Genomic DNA, 26194 nt, shown 5'->3' on the forward strand with positions numbered 1-26194 from the left:
GGTCCATTTAAATGAAGTAAGTTAGGCTAGACCTAGTCATTTCCAAGTAGCTGACCAGGCCTATCTCCTTAATCCTATCAATCAAATTGATTTTATAAAGCCCTTTTTACAACAACAAAGAAAATGAGGAGATTCTGAGGAAATAAGTTCTATAATATTATAAATAACGTTAGTGGTGTAAATACAGTTGGTTCCAAGTGTAACGTTCGGCCTATAACAACTGACCAAGAGAGTAGCCTTCCATACGACAGTTGGGAATTTGAAAAAAATTTGGTCCTACGGCAAAATACCCCATCTTCCAGTTGGGTAACTGGTTAACTGAGTCCGACGGTGCATATCGAAACATTTAAAAGTCATTCGAGACACTTAGCTAGCATCTTAATCACAAAAACATAGACAAGTTGTGGTTCTGGGTAACCTAGCTTCCTTTTCCGGATGTGGGAACTCCGCTCAAGTGTTATGATTCCGAGTTCGTCGTTCTCGCTCCAGATTCAAGTATGATTAATCTCATACTTGGAGCAAAGATTTTTTATAACTAACCCAAGATAGATCCTGTCGTTTCCAATGGGAGCAAATGAATGATAGAACAAGCAAGGAGGTGTGCAGAGTCACGCACGAGATAGTGAAATCCTATTGGTACGTTTTAGTATTTATTTGCATATTTCCGTTAGGGAATGACTACTCTGATGTGAGCGTGTGCAATAACTCAATTTGCCCTTGCAGTCCTTCTAAACAACGCAACTTTGGCAAAGGGTAAAGTCTACAAAACGCAGTCCACGTTGTTTGTTACAGATTAGAATTTGGGAAACAGAAAACTGTATGGAGATCAAATGTTTCATCGATGAGAAAATGTGCAGAATCTAGGCCAAAATCCATCTCTCTCCATCTTCTCCCACTTGCCGGCCCCTGGGCTTCCTCTCATCACCATATTTAGCAGTGAGTGGAAATGCCAACAGGATGCTTCACATTTATACATCCTGTGAAATATCTGGCTCATTGTTCTATCCGTGCCTTGAGTGTGTCTGAAAGTGGGCGTTGCAAAAGAAAGGGGTGATCAACAGCGATGGGTGGAACATCAGCGTTCCATTATTGCTTAGACTGGCCATAGGGTGCAGCGGGGGTCAGCTTAATGTTTATATAGCAGGCTAAGAGAACTAACATAGCAGCTGCCAAAGAAGAAGAAGAGTTTGCTCGGGTTGGGACATGCTGCAAATGGTGAACAAGAAAAAAAGGAAGAAAGTGGAATATTTTATGTATAAATATGGAGTAGGGGATTGCACAAGCCTTCTGGGAGATCTGGTAAAGGAGAAGACGGTAGACAAGAAAAGAAGGAGAAAAGTGGAATATGTTTTGAGTGAATGGAAGATTAAGTGCTTTTGGAAAACTTTGAGGAGGAAGTTTAACGTGACGAGAGTGAGGATGAATTAACTGTGGCAGTTGCAGTGATGACTGCTGAGAAGAAGTTGAGTGTAGAGGGAAGTAGTATGGTGAGGAAGTTTGGCATTGAGTGCAAAAAGAGGGATACACTCCCAAGTACTTCAGAGATGGAACCTGGCGAGAGTGAGGATGAAGTACCTGCGGTGAGGACCCCTGAGTCCGGGCCTCATCCCGAGGATGATAAGGATGATTCAGTCCCAGTAAGATTTGTAGAGAGAATAGATCCTTGCATTTTGGCTGATCCATATTTTTTTTAAACTTTATTTAACTAGGCAAGTCAGTTAAGAACAAATTCTTATTTACAATGACGGCCTACCCCGGCCAAACCCGGACGACGCTGTGCCGATTGTGTACCTCCCTATGGGACTCCCAACCACGGCCGGATGTGATACAGCCTGGATTCGCACCAGGGACTGTAGTGACACCTCTTGCACTGAGATGCAGTGTCTTAGACCACTGCGCCACTCGGGAGCCCATATGTGGTGTCAGGCTGGGTGGAGGAGAGGTTGGGAACTGTTGAGTTGGTGAAGGTAACTCTGAGTAGACTCATGATGATTTACTGTGTTTCCTCCACTCAGAGGGAACGGGTGCTCCGGATTACGAGATTAGGGACAAGAATTGTGACTTGCTTAGCTCTCTGGAGCAGGGCGCCTATGAGAGGTGTTACAACGGGGTCGGCATTAAGTGTTGAGGAGGAGCAGTTGAAATTGAAGATTCCCGGTGTCTGTGACACTGCCGTTTGGTGAGACGTAGAGCCGGTGGAGATTGTGGGGAAACGGAAAAGGCATTATCTGTCATGCTGAGTTTATATGCCAGATAAGGTCAAGGTAGGAAATGTTAGTTATCCCGTGAGAGTTTATGTTCCGAAAATACTATGGTTTTAGGTTTCAAGTGTATGGGTATGTTGCAGCAATGTGTAGGAGGGAGATGCCTAAATGTGAGAAGTGTGCAGGAGGGCATGAGATGATGGAATGTGTGGTATCTGTGGAGAAAGTTGTGTGTTAGTTGTGGGGGTGTGTGTTAGACCGGAGGTGTCCGGTGAGAGAAAGGCCGATTGAGGTTTCCATGGTTAGAGTAGTACAGAAAGTGTTGTATGCCAAAGCAGTGAGAAGGTATTAGAGTAAGATGGGTACAGGGTGATGGATCCTGAGAGGATTTGTGAGTAGGCAGGAGAGAGTGATGGGAAGAATATGTTCTTTAGTAAGGTGGACTTTTTTTAGCGTGTATAGCCATGGTTGTCAATTGTACTGCAGGAATGGATCGAAAGTCACAGAAAATAGTGGTAGCGGTGGCAGCGGCAGAGAAGTACTTGGGATTGAGAGGATTTACTGCAGAACAGCTACAGGGGGTGTTGAGTGGTAGTGTTATGTTCTCTCAGACCGTTGGTCTGGAGTAGGACTAGATTGAATTAAATAGTGGAATTGGGTGGTGTATTATTTTGTGATATTTTTTTGAGAGGGCTAATAGTTAGCAGGGCAATTTGAATTTTTCACAATTTTGTATTACTGTATCAAATAATTTCATGTAGTAAGGCCGTGAATGGCCTCACACACCAGTACAGTAGGTGGCGGTGTATGCACCTAAAAATTGGATGCTATCCGCCAGTTAACTCTCCCTTTTTAAGTGTTGGTACGTTTTGGGTGAGGAAAGAGTCCAATTCATCCTTAGTTTCTGTGTACATTTGTTTCCAAAAGCACACTTTCTCCTTTAACTTCACCAACCTGGGGTCTGTTTCAGTTCTCACATTCTCCCTCGTTACACACAGACATCTTAGATAGCTTCTTGTATCTACTGAACAAGAACTTGTTGTCCCTATAAGCACTCTGAAGTTGCACTCCTCTCTCTTTCTTTGCCTCTTGCCTCTTTCAAATCTTGATGACAAGTCGCTTTCTATCAATCGCCTTTTTGAGGTTATATATTCGTCTTTCACTAGAGATATGGTGCTGCCCTCAACATCAATGTCGGTTTCACTGGACATCACTGGTGATAGTATGCCTACACCTCTAGCATGGGGTCACTTTTTGGGGGGTTATTGGTAATCAGGCAATGTAAACACTTGCTCCTGGTATGAAAGCTTCTCTGCCAAGCGGACAAACACCTTAAATGGACCCCTCACTCTTTTAAGTTTTAAAACTACTCTCTTAGAGAAGCCTATTGTCTGTTGCTCACTGTCCAGACAAAGATCAAAATTGGACACTAAAATACTTAGGGCTGCATATCTGTAAACTCCATCTGACTTTTTGGCCCAATTGTGAACTTCATACCTTATGCCATTTGTCAACACATGCTGGTCAAGTTTTTTAAAATTTTCAGTAGACTTTCAAATCCAGGTCAAATCCTATTTGCTTGCAGAGAGGATAAGAGCTAGTCGTCTTCTGTGGTAGATACTGAATTGCACTAATTTGACTCAGTGCTGGTGCCTTCCCTAGCCTCCAACTAAGCATTCACTTTCCTGATTTCCTTTTGCACTAGAACATTCTTTCTGGCTTTTAACAGGAGGAGCAATCCGTGATTGATCTTGATTTTCCAGTGCATTATTATGACTCAAGACTCTAGATAGTGGTTGCAATACAGAGGGTTGGGAACCGGTGTGTCCAAACATTTGACTGGTACTGTATGTATATTTGTTTTGTTTAAATGGGTGTGTGCATGTGAGTGTGTGAGAGTTAGGCTATATGGAGGAGATTACTGACTAGTTTGGTTCATCAGTCTGACCCCCAGTCTTCCCTTGAAGTTATTGAGGGATGATGATGTTTTGGCAATGTGAAGATGAGAATTCCAGACTATGTTACCTCTATATCTGATAGAGAATTGACTATGTGGGGTGCGGCAGTGGGGAGGGTGAAGGTTATCGTGACTTGTGTTATATAGATGGATTTAAGAATTAACTTGGAAGAATCCATTGAAGGGTTTAGGTCAACTGTCTGGGAGGTATGAGTATTTGTAGATTAAAGTGCATAATGGGCGTACATTAATGTCGTAAATATAGAAGATATTGAGTTTCTTAAATAAAAGGTGCAGATGGTGTCAGGTAATTAGAGGGGGAGGCTAGTCTTGCAAATGTATTTTGTATGATGAGTAATTTGTGTAGGTAGGTGGAATACAGTGCATTCAGAAAGTATTCAGACCCCTTGACTTTTTCCACACTTTGTTACCTTACAGCCTTATTTCTAAATGGATTAAATCATTTTTCCTCATCTAGACACAATACCCCACTTTATTTGCACATTTATAAAAAATAAATTATATATCACATTTACATAAGTATTCAAATCAAATGTTTTAATTGTCACATGCGCTGAATAGAACAGGTTACTGTGAAATGCTTTACAAGCCCTTAAAACGTCTTCGTGATCAGTATCCCTTCCACGGGACGGTTGAGCTAACATAGGCTAATGCGATTAGCCTGAGGTTGTAAGTAACAAGAAAATTTCCCAGGACATAGACATATCTGATATTGTCAGAAATCTTAAATTCTTGTTAATCTAACTGCACAGTCCAATTTACAGTAGCTATTACAGTGAAAGAATACCATGCTTTTGTTGGATGAGAGTGCACAATTTTGAACATCAAAAGTTATTAATAAAGAAATTAGGCATATTTGGGCATTCTTGATACAAAATGTTGAACCGAAATGCAATGGTTCATTGTATCAGTCTAAAACGTTGCACATACACTGCTGTATCTAGTGGTCAAAATGTATATTGCACCTGGGCTGGATTATTATTTGTCTTGCATTTGTTCTTCTTTGTATTATCTTTTACCAGATTTATTGTGTTATATTCTACACATTCCTTTCACATTTCCACAAACTTCAAAGTGTTTCCTTTCAAATGATACCAAGAATATGCATATCCTTGCTTCAGTGCCAGATTTGAGTATGTCATTTCAGGCGGGGGAAAAAAGGGTTGGATCATTATTAACCAACAACGCAGTTAAGAATAAAAGTGTTAAGAAAGTATTTACTAAAATAAGCTAAAGTAAAAAACAAATAAATGAAATAAAAAACAAAAATAAACAAATAATTACCCAGCTAACAAGGAACGTAACAGACATTTGTAACATTCCCCATTAAGTGTTGAAGAGGTACTGAATGTCATAGCCCGTTTGGGACTTTATAGGCACATTCATAACGTTTCTAATAAGTATTATAGAGGTTATAAATATCCGGTTGCTATACAGACATCATGAGAACATTAACATATGAAATGTTCTGAATATCATGTTATTTTGGAGATATACTAGGAACATTTCATTACGTTAGATTTAGAGTTATGGTTTGTCTTCATATAACGCTACAATCGGAATGATACAAATACATTTTGGAACGTCGTCTGTAAGTCAAGTGGTGGTACACTTGTAATGTTGTCTTTCTAAGTGTGTAGGAACATTTGTTATGTTTTAAACAAGTACTTTAGACATTCTGAATGTCAGGACACTTTGGTGACATTGTAGTAGTATTTGAAACGTTCACAGAAGGTTCCTAAAATGTACTGAATGTCTGGTCACTTTGGCAATATTTTACCTAACGTTCCCAATGAGTCTAGTAGATGTTGTGAATGTCAGATTCCTAAATGTCAGGATATCATAGTAACCCAGCTAAGAAAATTACGTTTGAGGACGTGACCACAAAGTTATGCAGGAAAAGTCAGGAATTTAAGTCTCCACCTTAACTTGAATGTGGCACAATGCAGCTTTACTTTCATGTCAGGGACCAGATTGCCAATGGCCATGGATGACAGCTTGCATGGACCCTGGAGAGTGCTGCTTGTGGTTGTGGATCCATGTGAAGTTGTTCCATGTGTAACGGAGTAACCCTGTGTGTGAATAAACTTGAAACCGAGCGAGGATAAATGCCTGACTGCTCCACAGTAGTCTTGTAGCAGCAGTGACTCTGGGGAGGAGCTGGTCTTGGAACCTATCTCCAAATACAGTTGAAGTCGGAAGTTTAAGTACACTTAGGTTGGAGTCATTAAAACTTGTTTTTCAACCACTCCACAAATTTCTTGTTAACAAACTATAGTTTTGGCAAGTCGGTTAGGACATCTACTTTGTGCATGACAAGTAATTTTTTTAATAATTGTTTACAGACAGATTATTTCCCTTATAATTCACTTTATCACAATTCCAGTGGGTCAGAGGTTTACATACACTAAATTGACTGTGCCTTTCAACAGATTGGAAAATTCCAGGAAATTATGTCATGGATTTAGAAGCTTCTGATACGCTAATTGACATAATTTGAGTGAATTGGAGGTGTACCTGTGGATGTATGTCAAGGCGTACCTTCAAACTCAGTGCCTCTTTGCTTGACCTCAATGGGAAAATCAAATGAAATCAGCCAAGACCTCAGAAAACAATTGTAGACCTCCATAAGTCTGGTTTTATCTGGGTAGATCGTTGACAAATGTAGCATTTTAGCTAAGCCTTAACTCTTTTCCTAACCTTAATAACCTAATTTTCCTAACCTGCCATGTTCATTTTCCCAACCTGCCATGTTAATTCTTCTCGCCTGCTACATTTTTCTTCTTTGGGATTTGGTAGGCTTTGGTAGGATTTGGTAGGCGACTTGTCATCAAGATTTGAAAGAGGCAAGAGGCAAAGAAAGAGAGAGGAGTGCAACTTCAGAGTGCTTATAGGGACAACAAGTTCTTGTTCAGTAGATACAAGAAGCTATCTAAGATGTCTGTGTGTAACGAGGGAGAATGTGAGAACTGAAACAGACCCCAGGTTGGTGAAGTTAAAGGAGAAAGTGTGCTTTTGGAAACAAATGTACACAGAAACTAAGGATGAATTGGACTCTTTCCTCACCCAAAACGTACCAACACTTAAAAAGGGAGAGTTAACTGGCGGATAGCATCCAATTTTTAGGTGCATACACCGCCACCTACTGTACTGGTGTGTGAGGCCATTCACGGCCTTACTACATGAAATTATTTGATACAGTAATACAAAATTGTGAAAAATTCAAATTGCCCTGCTAACTATTAGCCCTCAAAAAAATATCACAAAATAATACACCACCCAATTCCACTATTTAATTCAATCTAGTCCTACTCCAGACCAACGGTCTGAGAGAACATAACACTACCACTCAACACCCCCTATAGCTGTTCTGCAGTAAATCCTCTCAATCCCAAGTACTTCTCTGCCGCTGCCACCGCTACCACTATTTTCTGTGACTTTCGATCCATTCCTGCAGTACAATTGACAACCATGGCTATACACGCTAAAAAAAGTCCACCTTACTAAAGAACATATTCTTCCCATCACTCTCTCCTGCCTACTCACACAAATCCTCTCAGGATCCATCACCCTGTACCCATCTTACTCTAACACTTTCTCACTGCTTTGGCATACAACACTTTCTGTACTACTCTGACCATGGAAACCTCAGTCGGCCTTTCTCTCACCGGACATCTCCGGTCTAACATACACCCCCACAACTAACACACAACTTTCTCCACAGATACCACACATTCCAAAGTCTCATGCCCTCCTACACACTTCTCACATTTAGGCATCTCCCTCCTACACATTGCTGCAACATACCCATACACTTGAAACTAAAAACCATAGTATTTTCAGGAACAAAAACTCTCACGGGATAACTAACATTTCCTACCTTGACCTTATCTGGCATATCTGGCTTAGATGTAATAATAAGATAGGTGATTACCCAATTTGACAGTTAACGTTAGCTTCTTCAAGTAAATACTGGCAAACCAGGTGCTTGCAGTGATCTGCAATGATCCTTGTCACGTAGTTAGTCTCTCGCACTAGTTTTGATCATGGCTGTACTGCTATTTTTCTCATAGTCTTCTATTTACCTGTAGATAACACTCAATTATCTCATGAATGTATTTTATTGGAATTATATGACTGGACAATTTGAAGTGGTGGCTGCATGCATGCTATATTGGGTCAGTTTGTAATTCAAGCCTATTTCGTAAAATTGCTTCATTAATCCTAGTCCAGATCTATCCATTTATTGATTACATTTCTTCATCTATCAAATCCCCTCATGTAGACCTATACCCCAAAATAGAGAACAACATAATATTTCGTGTCTGAATGTAGCCTACTCGTTTATCGATTTGTTCTAAGCATTTTGGCATCACAGCATCTTTTATTAATTTTAAGATTTGCATGATAATTTAAAAAAGTGTATGAGTAAAATGTGCAACTGGTGGATGTCGACTGTGGTCTCTCGTTTGAGAATCCAGTTTGAGAACCCCTGGACTTCACCAAAGTGTTTAAGCATTGTTATGAGACGTAATGTGGATGGATGATTCAGTGATTGACAACTCATCTCTTTGGATTTCTTATCTTCTACACAGCGCAAATGTGTGGCCACTTGGTTTATGATTTGCCGAATGGACACCTGCGCTTTTATGCATATATTTATACATATTTTCTGATAAAATGATTGACAACCATATTTTGACTGTCCAAGGGTAGGCTATGCCTAAAATGTGGGAAACTTGTCCGCCCGCATGTGAGGAATTATGCATTGAGACACTCTTCCCAATTTCGATGTCTACGCGATCTACGGCCGACTCAGTGATGCTGAGTGGCCGTGGGCCTGTGCAGCGCGCAAAGCATTTCGATTTACAGTACCACAATCACAGCAGCCCTCCTGCGGACGTTAAATGGAACACGATCTACCGCTGTCAGGCGGACGTCGGCGAGATGTATGTGTCGCGTCTGGGATGTAAATATAGCCTTTTCTTTTGCTGACTTTCTCTAAGAACTCCCCCTTGTTCTGCCACCAATTTGCGCGCATCGCCCTTGTGCCGCAATGTTTGCAAACACAGAAAGGGGTCAATAGTCCGATGAATAAAATAAAACTGAGGGATTGTAGGCGGGACGTAAACTGTGGCTCATATATACAGGAAATTGTGGCCGAAGGGGAAGGAAGTTCGCCAGCAAAATTTACATTTACATTTAAGTCATTTAGCAGACGCTCTTATCCAGAGCGACTTACAAATTGGTGAATTCACCTTCTGACATCAGTGGAACAGCCACTTTACAATAGTAACGTTTTCGTTGTCCTCTCGTCACAGTTCTGGCTGTACAATGGATTGGAAGGGAGATACTGGCGTAAATTGAACTTTACAGTGATTCTTGATTGAAGAGGAAGGGAATCATTGTTTTCTATTCAGAGCGTTGCTAAAATAGCCATCATGTGTAGCTACTGATAGTTAGCGGCTTCCTGAACTGGCAGCAAGTTTGGTGGAAATGCCATTGAGAAGAGGCAGCAGTCATGCACGCCAAGGCGAGCTAACGTTAGCTTGCTAATAACGTTAAAATAACTAAACTGGCACTGATCAGTAGGCATGTAATGTCAGATTACCAACGACGTTTCAGACAACTGTCATCGTCTATGCATCTGGCGTTAGTATAGCTAGCTAGGTTGGTTTGGTAGCTGTATCACAACCGGCCGTGATTGGGAGTCCCATAGGGCGGCGCACAATTGGCCCAGCGTCGTCCCGGTTTTTGCCGGTGAAGGCCGTCATTGTAAATACAAATGTGTTCTTAATTGACTTGCCTAGTTAATTGTTTTATTTGTTTTAATATCTGGATATGTGTGTCGTAGAACTGGGAAACCGTATTATTTAGCTAACTTCCTAACAAAGCTGCAGTAACTAGTTTAGCTAGGTTTGATAACTGTTGGGATCAAGTCAGTATTGTTCGAGTCATTAGGTCCGTGTCCCAGGAAGACCAGGTCGAGTCAAGGCCAAATCGTGTATTGTTAGAGAGTAGAGTCCAGTCAAGTTTTGTTTTTCAATCAACCAACAAAACACATTCCACATTCACAGATGTGACAGGCTTAAAATAAAAAGTCAAAAAATATAATAGTACATTTGAAAAAATAAAAATACAATTAAAATTAATGTTAAAGTCAAATAAACACTTATTTTTTCTTAATCTATTTATTTTCCTTGATTATTTATATATATATATTTATATTTATATATTTATATTATATATATTATATATATGCACACGTACTCAAAAACAAAATAAAAACACAAAAAAACCAACACTTGCAGCAGCACTATCAAGGTTCTTATCAGCTATTTCTAGCATTCGCTGAGACGACGGGCCAATAATTCGTTTTTAGGTTTTACAGTACCTTACACAACATGTATCTGCGCATTTCCCTAGTCACCCAGTTCACTCTGTCCAGTTTGAAATATAGTTGAGTAGTGGAGACCAGAGTCTATCAAACTTGGGCTGTCTCTTGTGGAGGTCATAAGTGAGCTTTTCAAGAGGGAGAAAGTCAACAATCTGGTCAATCCACATTTTAAATGTAGGAGGGGTATTAGAGGCCCACAATAGAAGAATACATTTCTTAGCAAAGTATGTAATAGTCATAAGCAAATTTTCCCTGTCAGGATCAAGAACAAAGTCCTGCTGGGCATTAGGGAGGTAGATACACGGGGTCATATCAAACTGTACCTCTAGTGTTTTCTGTGCAGCAGTATGTATAGATTGCCAGATTCTGGCAATCTCTCTACAGCTCCAAAATACATGCATATAGGTTCCACTTTCAGAGTTACATCTTTTACAGTTAGGAGACATATCTGTTTTCATTCTATGGAGTCTCAAAAGAGTATAATAAAATTTGTACAAAAATTTGTAATTAGATTATTTCATTTTTACATTGGTAGAGGAGCAGTATACCCTATCGCAAACCTCCGCCCATAACTCATCACTGATAGTCAGACCAAGGTCCTTTTCCCAGATTATTTTCAAAGGAGTAAAGGAGGAGCCTCCTTTCTCAGAAAGGAGTCTATAAATGTAAGATATTTGGCCTTTAATGGATAGTGCTGTGACAAGAAGGGTTTCAACTTCATTCAACTGAGTTCTAAACCTCCTCTTGGAGGGAGAGGCCAAAAAGCTTTGTAGAACTCTCTGGGGAATCCATCTGGGCCTGGGGACTTATTAGGTGGCATGGAGGTAATTGCCTCCAGGATCTCCTCAGGAGTGAAAGGGGAGTTGAGATCTGCTTGGTCGGTCTCTGATAGTTTAGGTAGCGAGATTCCCTCTCGGAAAGAGTGGAGCTCTGCCTCTGCGTTTTCTCTCAGAGGTGTATAGTTTGCAGTAAAAATCATGAAAAGTTAAATTGATATTTTGGGTTGTATGTGACCTACTAGCAATCTACTGGGCCTATTGCTATACTCATGGTATTTCTGTTTAGTAAAGAAGACCCTTTTTTAAATGTCCCGAGTGTAGTCCAAATTCAGTTTGGCTTTGGCTGCTTTAAGATGACTCCAGGAGGTGCTGTCTGGGGATTGTTTATGTATTCTTTCACAGCATTCCAGCTCCCTCTCAAGATCTAGCCTGTGTGCTTCCATTGCTTTTTTCTTAGAGGAAGCATATGCGATTAGATGACCTCTTAGTGTGGCTTTAGCAGCGTCCCACATTGTGGCCGGAGAAACAGGAAAATCTTTGTTGTCTTGTGTGTAGTTGTCTATCCATGTAGTCACCAATGTATGGAACGCTTTGTTTGATAGCATGGAGGTGTTGAATTTCCAGCTCTTTGACCTCGGGATGTTTTTGCAGAGGTCAAAGCGGAGGTGGACAAAGGCGTGATCTGAAAGTGCTATGGGTCCGATTGTACATGTGGCTGAATTTATGAAACTCTTTGGGATAAAAATGTAATCTATACGGGAGTAGGTGTTATGGACATTAGAGTAGTATGTATAGTCCATAGATGAGCTATTGGTCTCTCTCCAGATATCTATCAGTCCCATCGCTTTAGTAAGAGTTCAACATCTTTGCAGATCTAGGATTTGTGGTGGGGACTTGAGATGATTTGTCTAGGGTTGGGTTAAGGGTACAATTAAAATCTCCGGCCACCACGCCAAAGGAGACACAATGCTCATTGAACAGGGTTATCATTTTTGACATGAAGGCAAGAGTATCTGTGTTAGGGGCGTATATGTTTAATATAGTAATTGGTTGACCATATAGTGACCCAGTTACTCAATAAATCTCCCCTCCGGATCAGATATGTTTTTGTCAATTACGAATGGAACATTTTTATGGATAAGTATGGCTGTGCCTCTACTGTTTGATTTGAAAGATGAGAAATACACCTGTCCCACCCAAGCTCTGCGGAGTTTGGCATGTTCAGCATCACAGAGGTGTCTCTCTTGTAATAGCGCGATGTCTGCTTTTTCCTTTTTTAGAGCACATAGTATCTTTTTCAGTTTTATTGCATGCCCTAGACCATGGCAGTTCCATGTCAATAGATTTAAGGTACTGGTAATCGAACTTTAGTGCAAGTCATCGCTGGGTAAAAGTGGATAGTAGTTACAGCTGCGTTCACATAAAAGGAAAATAAATGGTGTACATAAAATAATCTCTGAACACCCCAGCCGAGTTCCCAAACAACTCGACACATCCCGTTGGATCTATTACCCCCCCCGCGCTCAGTCTCAATTCTGTGTTCCGAATAAAACAAAAACCGGGAACAGTTAGCAACGCACAACGTCTCCCTCTCCCCACCAAAAAAATGCCTCATCCTCTCCACCCCGCATTGAGTAAATGACACAGTTGCCCTCGTCCAGACCACAGTAAAAGAGGGGAGAAAAATCTAATCAATAGCCCAGCCTACATATACCTCCCCCAAGGGACATAGGGAACCCCAAGTAATAATAGCAACAAAAAACCAGGGAAATAAAAGTAGGCTGAAACATTAGTAGGCCTAGGTTAGGCTATACAGCCCATCCCTCTCAGTTAAAGGAAAATAAATATAAATTGGACGGCTATAGTGACATTTAGGGGGTGGGTCTTACCTCCTTTAGTAATGGCATTAATAGTCATTGGTCTGTTTCTCATTGACCAGGATTGTCTTTCAAAAAACGTTTTGCCTCTTCGGGAGTTTTGAAGTGTCGCAAGGCTACTTGGTGAAGAATCCTGACCTCGTTTGAGTATTTGAATCCCCTGAAGATGCCTCGGTCAATTGAGTATTTCTTCACTTCGTCAAACTCTCGGCGCTTTCGGCGTATTCCAGTTGACAGGTCCTGGTGTAAAGCGAGTTTGGCGTTTCCCACTGTGATGGTGTTGTTTTTCGCCGCCTGTAGGACTCGTTCCTTGTCGGTGAATCTCAGGAAACGTATGGTGATTGGGCGCGGTAGTTGTCTGGCTGCAGGTGGGGGCCTCAGTGCTCGGTGAGCTCTCTCGAGTTCTATGGGCCTGTCGGTGGACAGGTGGAGCCACTCGGGAAGTTTGTCTTGCAGGTAGCGGATCAGTGGCATATTTCCCTCTTCTTTTTCGCCCAGATTGAATAGAACACAATTATTCCTTCGTCCCCTGTTTTCCAGGTCCTCAATTTTCTTTTTAGCATATGCTATTGTTTCCATGGCATCTGTCAATAAGTTTTCCATGGATAGGATTCGCCCCTCTGCCTCGTCCAGGCGTCCCGCGTCCAGCGTTTTCCAGGATTGTCACCATGCCCCCTATCGCACTGAGCTGAGAGTTAATGGCATCTAATTTGGTGTTTAGTTCTGTACGTTGGGATCTCAACTCAGAAAGGATGTCTTCAACAGAGTGCGAGGTTTGCTTTCGTTGTGCCTCGGGGGGGGAGCGGGTTCTCTTGCTCCTGGCTAATGGCGCTATTTTTTTCTGAACCTGGCTTCTTCTTGGAAGCTTTTTCCGTCGCTAATACTAAAGTCCGGGTAAAAATGTCACCTGTAGCCGCCATGACTTTTTTTACAAAAGCTAAATGAGTTTGAACTTGGAGTGGAGGTAAGATTAGGAATTGGAAACTACTTGTGAGGAGCACTTAGTTCATGCGGCCATCTCGTTCAAGGGTCACGTGATCCCCCAGTCAAGTTTTTTTTTTTTAATATCTAAAATCAAGGGGGGAAAAGCAATATATTTATTGAAACTACCACACAGCCCTGTTCATTATGTTGTCTACAACATATTTTGATTATGTAAGAATGTTTTTTTTTTTACAAGACATTTAAAATGCACGTTTCATAAGTTTATTTTTATTTTTTAAATGACATACCAAAAGACCATTATGCCAATGCTAGTAATTATTGCTTGATGCCAGAGTATGTGAGCCCAATTTGACTGGAGCGCAGAGCAAGTTTCCCTAAAGCTGGAGCGCTCACATCACCATCCCCAGTGGCTCTGCAAACAGTGAGAGGGGTTTCTCTGCTGCTGGCCTGCTCTCCAGGTACCGTCACATGAGCCTGAATCTACAGACTGTCCAAACTCATGTTTCTAAAAGTGAATTCAAAGGCACTGTTGGCTGAGCCTAATCACTTAATTTTTTAATTTTTATGTAATTCTAAACAAAGTCAGTCTATATGCACCATTTATAGACAAAATCATGATTTCATACAACAAAATGGTTAAATGCTGAGCGCTTAATGTTCCTGCCAGCCTAGTGTGTCGCACTCGCAAATGCTTCAATGTATTTATTTGTAGGCTATATAGCCTTGAAATAATTTAAATATATAGCCTAAATAATTCATATTCGTTCCTTCTCTGGCTACCGGTCTGGCTCCTGGCCAATTTAGTGTTTATATGCTGTTTAATACGACATGTAGCCTATTTAAAATGATGAGTGCTTCTTAGTCATCTTTTCATGTTTATTCAAATCGTATGGTCTGGTTTCAATACTTCAAAACCAAATGGTAGGTCCAGGTAGTCACAAAAATAGATGGGTGTTGGTTAAATTGTGTTTTTTTTTTAGTTTTTTTTTTAAAGGAACTTAACTCTACTCACATACTCTGCTTGATGCCTCATTGCTGGTGAGCTTGCAAAGTAAACAATTTATATTTTTGATTACCAAACCATTTTTGGAGCTGAATATTTATTTACGGTAATCCTCTCCCTACAATTGGGCACCCGATCCAATAACTGTACAGCAAGTCATTGTTAGTATTCAATATCAAGTAGGGAGGGATACCATGTCGCTTCTCTGGAGTCCAGAGCAAGCAGAATCATACAACCCATCTCCCTGTATGCAGTGAAGATTGCAGGATCGGAAGGAAAGCATGGTCTGTCTGCACCACACTATCACGTTGATATCAGAATTATATCATTCTGCAAGGTAGGCATGGGCTCCTTTTGTAGCTAAACTCAGCAAAAAAAGAAATGTCCTATTTTCAGGACCCTGACTTTCAAATATCATTTGTAAAAATCCAAATAACTTCGCAGATCTTCATTGTAAAGGGTTTTAACACTGTTTCCCATGCTTGTTCAATGAACCATAAACAATTACTGAACATGCACCTGTGGAACAGTCATTAAGACACTAACAGTTATCAAACGGTAGGCAATTATGGTCACAGTTAAGGAAACTATTTACACTAAAGAGGCCTTTCTACTGACTCTGAAAACCCCCAAAAGAAAGATTCCCAGGGTCCCTACTCATCTGTGTGAATGTTCCTTAGGCATGAGGACTGCAGATGTGGCCAGGGCAATAAATTGCAATGTCCAATTTGAGAGACGCCTAAGACAGCGCTACAGGGAGACAGGACGAACAGTTGATCGTCCTCGCAGTGGCAGACCACGAGTAACAAAACCTGCACAGGATCGGTACATCCAAACATCACACCTGCGGGACAGGTACAGGATGGCAACAACAACTCCCCGAGTTACACCGGGAACGCACAATCCCTCCATCAGTGCTCAGACTGTCCGAAATAGGCTGAGAGAGGCTGGACTGAGGGCTTGTAGGCCTGTTGTAAGGCAGGTCCTCACCAGACATCACCGGCAACAACGTCACCTATGGGCAAAACCCACCGTCATTGGTACCAGGCAGGACTGGCAAAAAGTGCTCTTCACTGACGAGTCATGGTTTTGTCTCACCAGGGGAGATGGTCGGATTTGCGTTTAATCGTCGAAGGAATGGGCGTTACACCAAGGCCTGTACTCTGGAGCGGGATCGATTTGGAGGTGGAGGGTCCATCATGGTCTGGGGTGGTGTGTCACAGCATCATCAGACTGAACTTGCTGTCATTGCAGGCTATCTCAACGCTGTGCGTTACTGGGAAGACATCGTCCTCCCTCATGTGGTACCCTTCCTGCAAGCTCAGCATGACAATGCCACCAGCCATACTGCTCATTCTGTGCGTGATTTCCTGCAAGACAGGAATGTCATTGTTCTGCCATGTCCAGCGACGAGCCTGAATCTCAATCCTATTGAGCATGTCTGAGACCTGTTGGATCGGAGGGTGAGCGCTAGGGCCATTTCCCCCAGAAATGTCCGGGAAGAGTGGGGTAACATCTCAGAGCAAGAATTGGTGCAGTCGATGAGGATACTCATTGTTACTTTTGATTTTGACCCCCCCCTTTGTTCAGGGACACATTCCATTTCTGTTAGTCACTGAACTTGTTCAGTTTGTCTCAGTTGTTGAATCTTGTTATGTTCATACAAATATTTACTCATGTTAAGTTTGCTGAAAATGAACGCAATTGACAGGGACGTTTCTTTTTTTGCTGAGTTTATTAACATTTAATTGAAGGGTTTTGGGATAGCCTCCATCTACCAGAGGACTGTTAGGCCTATCAATAGCATTGCTATATTTTTCATATTCCTTAAATTGTTTGAAACCTGGATGTTTTTACTTCACATTCAGTCATGTCTTACCGTGTGCACATTCCTGCTCTTACGAAGAAATAATAATACCCTCAGCCATTATTAATTGATATGGTGTTTACTTCCACTAACAGCCTACTTAGATACGCATTGTGGGTATTAAGAAGTGAGTATACGCAATGCCTACCAAAAAAAGTGTCTACGGAGTATACCTGCTTATTAGTGCTTTCTGAGGTCAGTTCAGTTTCTGTTTGTTATTAAAAAATAATCACGGTTTTCGATTTATTTTTTGCCATGAAATGAATTGTGAGTTGAATGTATTAACGACACAGAATACAATTAATAAGTCTCATGATGGTAGTGACTGTCTATTACTGCTTATCACTTATTCACATTACTTTAATAAAACACTTGTTTTAAAACATTTATTTAATTCCAAGTCATCTCATCTCCTATAGAGCTGCTGTCTAACAAAATCACAATTTTAGTAGTTCTTCAAAGGTAATAAGGAATGCTTTTATGACTGCTGAATACCAACTATCAATCACTTAGATCATGTATTTTAAGGCTTGCGAAGCAACTGCTTTCTATCTCCCTCGAATTGTATATTCTCTTTCATTTTATTTCCTTCGGGGGTCAAGTGTGATTCATCATTTCATAGAACACGTTTCCACTGCTCCGGAGTCCAATGGAGGCGAGCTTTACACCATTCCAGCCAACGCTTGGCATTGCACATGGTGATCTTAGGCTTGTTCGGCTGCTCGGCAATGGAACCCGTTTTATGAAGCTCCCGACAAACAGTTATTGTGCTGATGTTGCTTCCAGAAGCAGTTTGGAACTCTGTAGTGGTGTTGCAACCAAGGACAACGATTTTTTTACGCGCTTTGGCACTCGGTGGTCCCGTTTTGTGAGCTTGTGGCCTACCACTTCGCGGCTGAGCCGTTGTTGCTCCTAGACGTTTCCACTTCACAATAACAGCATTTACAGTTGGCCCGGGGCAGTTCTAGCAGGGCAGACATTTGACGAACTGACTTGTTGGAAAGTTGGCATCCTATGACAGTGCCACGTTGAAAGTCACTGAGCTCTTCAGTAAGACCATTCTGCTGCCAATGTTTGTCTATGGAGATTGCATGGCTGTGTGTTCAATTTTTTTACACCTGTCAGCAATGTGTGTGTCTGAAATAGCCGAATCCACTAATTTGAAGGGGTGCCCACATACGTGTATGTATACAAAAATACAGATGGTAGGCTTTATGTAGCCTATTAAAATATGTATTTTTTTTCCCACTCGCAACTCCCCAATTTGAGAACCCCTGTGCTAGCTCACCCGACCTGAGCGTGTTTGCTGCTCCTATCAGAGAGCTGTATGAGTTTCACTAGCCAATCCATGGAGAGACTGTTACAACTTGGCCTGATAATTTCAAGTCATCAGTCTCAAGTCGAGTCTTGAGGCTCCAAGTTCAAGTCGAGTCTCCAGTTACTTTATATCACGTCGACTCTCAAGTCAGCAAATTTGTGACTTGAGTCCAAGTCATCCGACTCGAGTCTACACTGCTGTTTGTGGTCCAACTCCGTACAGTAACTGAGGATATTTGTGTTTGTTTGTGCCTTATTTTATAGATATTGCACCACATTTTGGGGTAGTTTGTACAGTTTCCATTATGCCAAGAGGTCCCGTTAGAAACATGACTTGAATGATGACCAATTCATCAGTGATGTTAGGTTCAAAGCCCAGTTTGGTTAATAACCCATGTTAGTATATTGGCTTGGTATTGTAGCTATTAAGAGATCAGTAACCCTTGGTTTGGTGACTTGGAGGATGGTACATTGTGCATACCAGGGATTGACATTAGTCTGAAAGGCTTTATGCCACCGGGCATGTCAGGAGTATTTTTATTTTTTAAATTTTTTTATGTTTTGGTTGCCTGAAGATTATCACTTGCCCCGAAAATCTAAATGAGCTATTTACACTCAGTGTCATAATGCCTCCAGTGCACTCACACAGGGGAGAAATCAGTAACGGAATCAATCAGGCGAGCACAACTTGCCCGATTGCCATCAATTGTAATTTCCATGTAAAAGAGACCAACATGTGAAGTTCATAGTAGCATGTCAAATGAAAGCTAAGTCTGTATGTTTGCGAAATTAAGGCATATATACAGGTTTCTACCATTTTCCATCCTAAAAGTGTGGAATGAGCTGGTCAAACAGCTGGAAAAGGGGTCTTTTTAGAAAACATCTACCAGAAAAAGTATTAAAAGGTATTAGAAATACACCATAATAATGTTGAAGAAAAGACCCCTGGCAACTAATATCAACACTTATATTTCGTTTTGATCAAATTATTTGCCTTCTGTAAGTTTTTAAGAAACATTGCCTTGTGCCTTGAGATTCTATTAACCAAAAACCCATTATTGTATCTTTTAAGATAGTTCCTTATTTCTCTCCCTCATGAGGGAGGATAACGACATTTCGCAGAAGTAACAAAGTAGACCTATCAATTAGTGTTTTTACTGATATCAATTTTATTTATGAATGAAGTGTTTTCAAACTAAATTCTGCTACCAAATCGGTAACAGAATTACTGCAATTGAATTTGCCACACTGAGATTATAGTAGTCAAACCACAGTTGGGTTCACAAGTTTGGACATCACAGTAGTGGAGTACATTCATGTACTGTACTGAACTCTACTATGTTGAGCTAAACTGTGCTATACTTTGATGTCCAAACTTGGGAAAAATAGATGTCTATGATTAGTTCAGATTTGTCCGGACCAACCTATTTTGTCTTGTTTGGGGGCAAAGCTCATTAAAATAATTGCCATCATTGTAAATAAGAATTTGCTCTTAACTGACTTGCCTAGTTAAATAAATTAAAACATTTTTTAATTGCTAGTGTGTAGAATAATACCCACGTATGCAAAGGAGGATATTGCATATTTCTACCTTTGTGTGTACCTATTTTAGGATACATTACCATGAAGAGTGACATAATTAAGCATTTCTGTGGAGTACAGATCAGGGACCCATGATTAAATTCCGTTACCGCAATTCCGTTACGAAGTGTAAATCCACTTCACTTACAGGAGTTAAATAACCAAAATATATTTATTTTCAAAGTTAATGTGTCATGTCACAGCTGACACCCCATTTCATTCTGCAAACATCGTTGAATCTTAATTCGGAGCGTATTCTGAGATTTCAATGTTTGTTTGGCATAAATTCTTTTGAGTCTCACTGTAATTTGGTTACCATGGTATTGCCTTAATGCCATAAATTGTCTGTCTTTCACGTAAACAATAGGGAGGAACCCGAAAGATCAGGCTACTGGAATTCTGTGCAGTTTGGATGTTTTCACGATTTTGTCGTTTTTTTATCACCTGCCCAATGGGTCAACCTCAGAGCAGGCTCAATTTACGTGACTGCTCAGTTCAATTTCCCCAGGCAGTAGGCCAACCCTTAATGTCAATCACTGCATACCATCTATTTGCAAGTCAGGCAAACTCACCAGAATTGAGAATTCCCATCCATAGTTGATAATGTGCCCATTCTCTCTTTTTGTGTTTTTTACAGGGTCACAACCATGACAGTTGCCATGGCCACGGGGGTCACTCGCATGTGCCTGCGGTGCATGGATTCGGGGATCACGGCAGTAGGATGGCACACGGATTCATGCCTGCTTTCCATGGCCAGTTTGGCCCAAGAGCTGGCCAGATGATAGACCCCACTCAGCAGCCCAAGAAACGTGCGCATATGGATGACAGCAGCAGCTGGGACATTGTCAAGGCAACACAGTAAGATTCACCTCTGTTGTGTCTCATACGAAGCCCTATTAATGGCCACACATTACAATTGTTGTGCTCCCAGCTCCATACCTCAGGTCAGAATTAGTGCACTGTATGGGTAATAGATTTTCATTTGAAATCCCCCTCTGGAGATCCATAAAGCAGTAGGGATCAGATTGTTATTCTTGCTACTTTGCCTTCAGGCTAAATGGCAATTCTGAGGACTGAATAGCTTTCAGTGATGTGAACACGTCACTCTTCCGGCAATATTCATCCACGTGAATCGTGTGGATCCGTAAAATTTGGGCGGTGGGGTGTCGCGCACAAACAGATCTGCTCCCTGTGTGATCACTAGCTTCTCTGGTGGTTGTCATCACACACTCCATGCAACAAACGTGTTTCCTTACCGGGAATTTTGGAATGCAACCTGTATTCGAAATGATGCATTACAGTTATGTATGTTTCAATAGCGCGAATTACACACAAAGTTATTAACGTTAGCTATCTAGCTGACTTTAGCTAGCTAACTACGTTGGCAAACTAATATTACCACCCGCTTGCCTTGGCTAACTTAATTTTTCCTCAGTTTACTTCACATCTGTATAATAACCCACAGAACACGTATATGCATTGGAGGAAGCGCGGGATTAACTATGGGGTAAATCCATTTTTAATTCAATCGTTTTTTTGCAGCATACCTTTTTGTTTTTTAAAATTTAAAATATAACTTACCAGACATGTTTGTCCTTGGAAAAAGTGGTCAGAAACGTACTTTTTAGCCCTGAATGCCAAAACATTCCGGAGATCAAGGTGCTCAAAGTTGACCCGTTTTGCATACCCCAGCATACCATGAGACATCCGTGTCTTCATCACTGGAAAATATAGTCTGATTATAATTTAAAATCTACAAACAGGGCTGTCATTATTTTAAAATAAATGACCCCCAAAAAAATGTAACAATTGTGCCATTAACCTTAAGATATATGATATAAAAATGTGTGAACATGCGTAAACACCTCAACTGAGGTTTGTGTGTTGTGCCCGCCATCGGTTGAGACGCATGCTCTTGAATACAGGGTGGGTGTCATTTCAATCATTAGCGGTTTCCATTAACTTGTGCAGTGCACATTTTTTGTTGTTGTTGACATTTAGAAAGCTCGCATAGATGTGATGAATGGAAATGCACCCGAGCAGGAAATTGACTGTGTTGATTAAAACAGTTGACCGTAATTTCTTCACACCTACAAAAGAAACACACTATTTTGCAAAAACCTACAATGTTGAATAAAAATGGAGTGGTTGAAGTGTTTCCATGACTCATTTAGGCAAATTACGCGTTAATAAATTGGTGACAACCTGCATGCCCTCCCATCTACAGTGCCTTCAGAAAGTATTCATACCCCTTGACTTTTTAAAAACATTTTGGGGGTTACAGCCTGAATTTACAATGAATTACATTGAGATGTTTTGTCACTGGCCTACACACAATACCCCATAATGTCAGAGGTATTGTCTTTTTATAATTTTGTGCAAATGAAAAGCTGAAAGGTCTTGATTCAGTATTCAACCTCTTTGTTATGGCAAGCCTAAATAAGCGCAGGAGTAAAAAAAAATGTGCTTAATTTTAACAAATATATAATGTTTTGTCACATGCGCCGAATACAACGGGTGTAGACTTTAGTGTGAAATGCTTACAAAAATGTAGTTGTAAGACAAATAAAAGTAAAAATATTTACTAAATAAAGTAATAAAAAGAAAAAAAACACTAACATTTACCGTAATTTCCGGACTATAAACCGCTACTTTTTTCCCAGGCTTTGAACCTCGCGGTTTATACAATGACGCGGCTAATTTATGGATTTTTCCCGCTTTCACAACATTCATGCCGCCAAAGAACTGAGCACCGTCACATAATGTGACGTAAATCGAGCGCGCTCAAACTTCCCATCAAGGTGGCGCTCCATGTTCACTAAAACGGGCAGCATGCGAAGAGCAACTTCTGGTCAAGTCTGCCAGTGGGTCCTGACAGCGTGGAGCATTGTAAAAAAATCCACTATCATCACCGGGTTTCGAAAGCCTGGACTGCTGCGTGTTGAAGGGGCAGCATGAGCTCAGCGGGGAATTTGACTTTCTTGGTAGGCTACTGTTTACTGCTATTTAAAAAAAAAAATAATGTTACAAGCCGCGTTTCGTTTAAAGGCTGTGTAAAGTTCATTTGTTTCAATGTACCGGTAGGCACCTGCGGCTTATAGACGTGCGGCTTATTTATGTACAAAATACATATATTTTTTAAATTCAGTGGGTGCGGCTTATATTCAGGTGCACTTAACAGTCCAGAAATTACGGTAATGAGGCTATATACAGGGGGTACCGGTACAGAGTCAGTAATTGAGGTAATATGTATGTGTAGGTAGGGAGTAAAGTGACTGCATAGATAATAAACTGCTGTGAGTAGTGGGAGGTCAATGCAAATAGTCTGGGTAGCCATTTAATGAACTGTTCAGCTGTTTTATGGCTTGAGGGTAGAAGCTGTTTTAAGGAGCATTTTGGACCTAAACTTGGCGCTCCGGTACCGCTTGCCGTGCGGTAGCAGAGCGAACATTCTGTCTAGGGTGGCTGGAGTCTTTGACAATTTTTAGGTTCTTCCTCTGATGCTGCCTAGTATAGAGGCCCTGGATGGCAGGAAGCTTGGCCCCAGTGACGTAATGGGCTGTACCCACTACCCTCTGTAGCGCCTTGCAGTCGGATGCAGAGCAGTTGCTATACCAGGCGGCGATGCAACCAGTCAGCATGCTCTTGATGGTCTAGCTGTAGAACCGTTTGAGGATCTGAGGACCCATGCCAAATCTTTTCAGTCTCCTGAGGGGGAATAGGCGTTGCTGTGCCCTCTTTACTACTCTTGGTGTGTTTGGACCGTGATCATTTTTTTGGTGATGTGGACACCAAGGAACTTTAAGCTCTCGACCTGCTCCACTACACCCCCATTGATGTTAATGGGGGCCTGTTCAGCCCTCCTTTTCCTGTAGTTCACAATCAGCTCCTTTTGTCTTGATCACGTTGAGATAGAGGTTGTTGACCTGGCACCACACTGCCAGGTCTCTGACCACCTCCCTATAGGCTGTCTCATCATTGTTGGTGATCAGGCCTACTACTGTTGTTGTCGGCAAACTTAATGATGGTGTTGGAATCATGCTTGGCCACGCAGTCGTGGGTGAATAAGGAGTACAGGAGGGGACTAAGCACGCACCCCTGAGGGACCCCGTGTTAAGGATCAGCGTGACAGATGTGTTGTTGCTTACCCTTACCTGGGGGTCGGCCCATTAGGAAGTCCAGGATCCAGTTGGGAGGCAAAAAGTCCCAGATTCCTTAGTTAAGTGATGAGCTTTGAGGGCACTATGGCGTTAAACTGAGCTGTAGTCGTTGATCAGGACTCAAGTTCCATGGGCTCGCTCTGTGTGCAATAATAGGGTTTAACATGAATGACTACCTCATCTCTGTACCACACACATACACAATTGTATGTAAGGTCCCCAAGGTCCACCCGGGGCGGCAGGGTAGCCTAGTGGTTAGAGCATTGGACTAGTAACCGGAAGGTTGCAAGTTCAAATCCCCGAGCTGACAAGGTACAAATCTGTCGTTCTGCCCCTGAACAGGCAGTTAACCCACTGTTCCTAGGCCGTCATTGAAAATAAGAATTTGTTCTTAACTGACTTGCCTAGTTAAATAAAGGTAAAATAAAGTTGAGCAGTGAAATTGAAACACTGATTCAAACATAGAGACCAGGGAGGTTTTCAAATGCCTCGCAAAGAAGGGAACCTATTGGTAGATGGGTAAAAATAAAAAGCAGACATTGAATATCCCTTTGAGCATGGTGGAGTTATTAATTACACTTTGGATGGTGTATCAATACACCCAGTCACTACGAAGATACAGGTGTACTTCCTAACTCAGTTTCGGGAGTGGATAGAAACTCCTGAGATTTCACCATGAGGCTGTGACTTTAAACCAGTTACAGCGCTTAATGGCTGTGATAGGAGAACTGAGGATGGATCAACAAGATTGAAGTTACTCCACAGTACTAACCTAATTGACAGAGTAAAAAGAAGGAAGCCTGTACAGAATACAAATATTCCAAAACATGCATCCTGTTTGCAACAAGGCACTAAAGTAATGCTGCAAAACATGTAGCAAAGCAATTATCTTTTTGTCCTAAATAAAATGAATGTTTGGGACAAATCCAATACATTACTGAGTACCACTCTCCATATTTTTAAGCATAGTGGTGGCTGCATCATATTATGGGTATGCTTGTAATAGTTAAGGACTGAAGTTTTTCAGGATGAAATGGTATTGTGCTAAGTACAGGCAAAATCCTAGAGGAAAACCTGGTTCAGTCTGCCTTCCACCAGATACTGGGAGATGAATTGACCTTTAAGCAGGACAATAACCTAAAACACAAGGCCAAATCTACGCTGCAGTTGCCTACTTACCAAGAAGACAGTGAATGTTCCTTAGTTACCGAGTTAGTTTTGACTTAAAATCTATGGCAAGACCTGAAAATGGTTGTCTAGCAATGATCAACAACCAATTTGACAGAATTTTGAGAAGAATATAGGGGAAAAGTTGCACAATCCAGGTGAGAAAAGCTCTTCCACTTACCCGGAAATATTCACAGCTGTAATCGCTGCTAAAGGTGTTTCTACAAAGTATTGAGTCAGGGGTGTGACTAAAAACATGTTTGCACTTTGTCATTGTGGGGTATTGTGTGTAGTGGGTGAAAGAAAAAAAACAAAATTAGAAATCAGGCTGTATCACAACAAATTGTGGACTAAGTCAAGGGGTATGAATACTTTCTGAAGGCACTGTATCTGTTTTTGTCTGTTAGCTCGCAAAAGCCAGCATTGATAAAATGCAATCATTTACTAATATTTGACATTCTAATAATTCTCATCTACTAACGTATCACAATGCTCCATGCCATGGTGAAACTTTGCACTCTGAAATAATTGGATGATGAAACTTCCCAGGCAACCAAAAAAGCAACCCGAAGCAATACAGGCATTCTTGAAAGTCAGCACAATACTTGTCCTGCAAAGAAACATTATTTTTATAGTTAGAAAAATGGATTTAGCAGCAGTAGGCATTTTAGAATTAAATGTTGACAGGAACTTCGGGAAGTATTCAGACAACTTGACTTTTTCCACATTTTGTTACCTTACTGCCTTATTCTAAAATGGATTAAATTGTATTTTTTCCTCATCTACACACATGAGGATTTGTATTTAATCCATTTTGGAATACGGCTGTAATGTGGAGAAAGTCTTGGTCTGAATACGTTTCAAATGCATTGTGTAGTCTATATCTGCCGTTTCCATGTCGCAATGCTCTTCTTTGCCA

At 41.1% G+C, this 26194-nt stretch overlaps 1 protein-coding gene across 1 annotated transcript in view; it reads left to right on the forward strand.

The window, feature by feature from the left end:
* The first annotated feature begins 9353 nt into the window (after positions 1–9353).
* Positions 9354–26194, forward strand: part of LOC135505898 (putative palmitoyltransferase ZDHHC13) — a 32501-nt gene continuing 15660 nt past the window's right edge. Inside the window, 2 exon segments of the mRNA XM_064925116.1 lie at positions 9354–9540; positions 20586–20806. Of these exon segments, the coding sequence (XP_064781188.1) occupies positions 9517–9540; positions 20586–20806 (245 nt within the window). The 5' untranslated portion in view covers positions 9354–9516.

The sequence above is a fragment of the Oncorhynchus masou genome, chromosome 2 (assembly GCF_036934945.1).
Source record: "Oncorhynchus masou masou isolate Uvic2021 chromosome 2, UVic_Omas_1.1, whole genome shotgun sequence".
Taxonomy (NCBI): domain Eukaryota; kingdom Metazoa; phylum Chordata; class Actinopteri; order Salmoniformes; family Salmonidae; genus Oncorhynchus; species Oncorhynchus masou.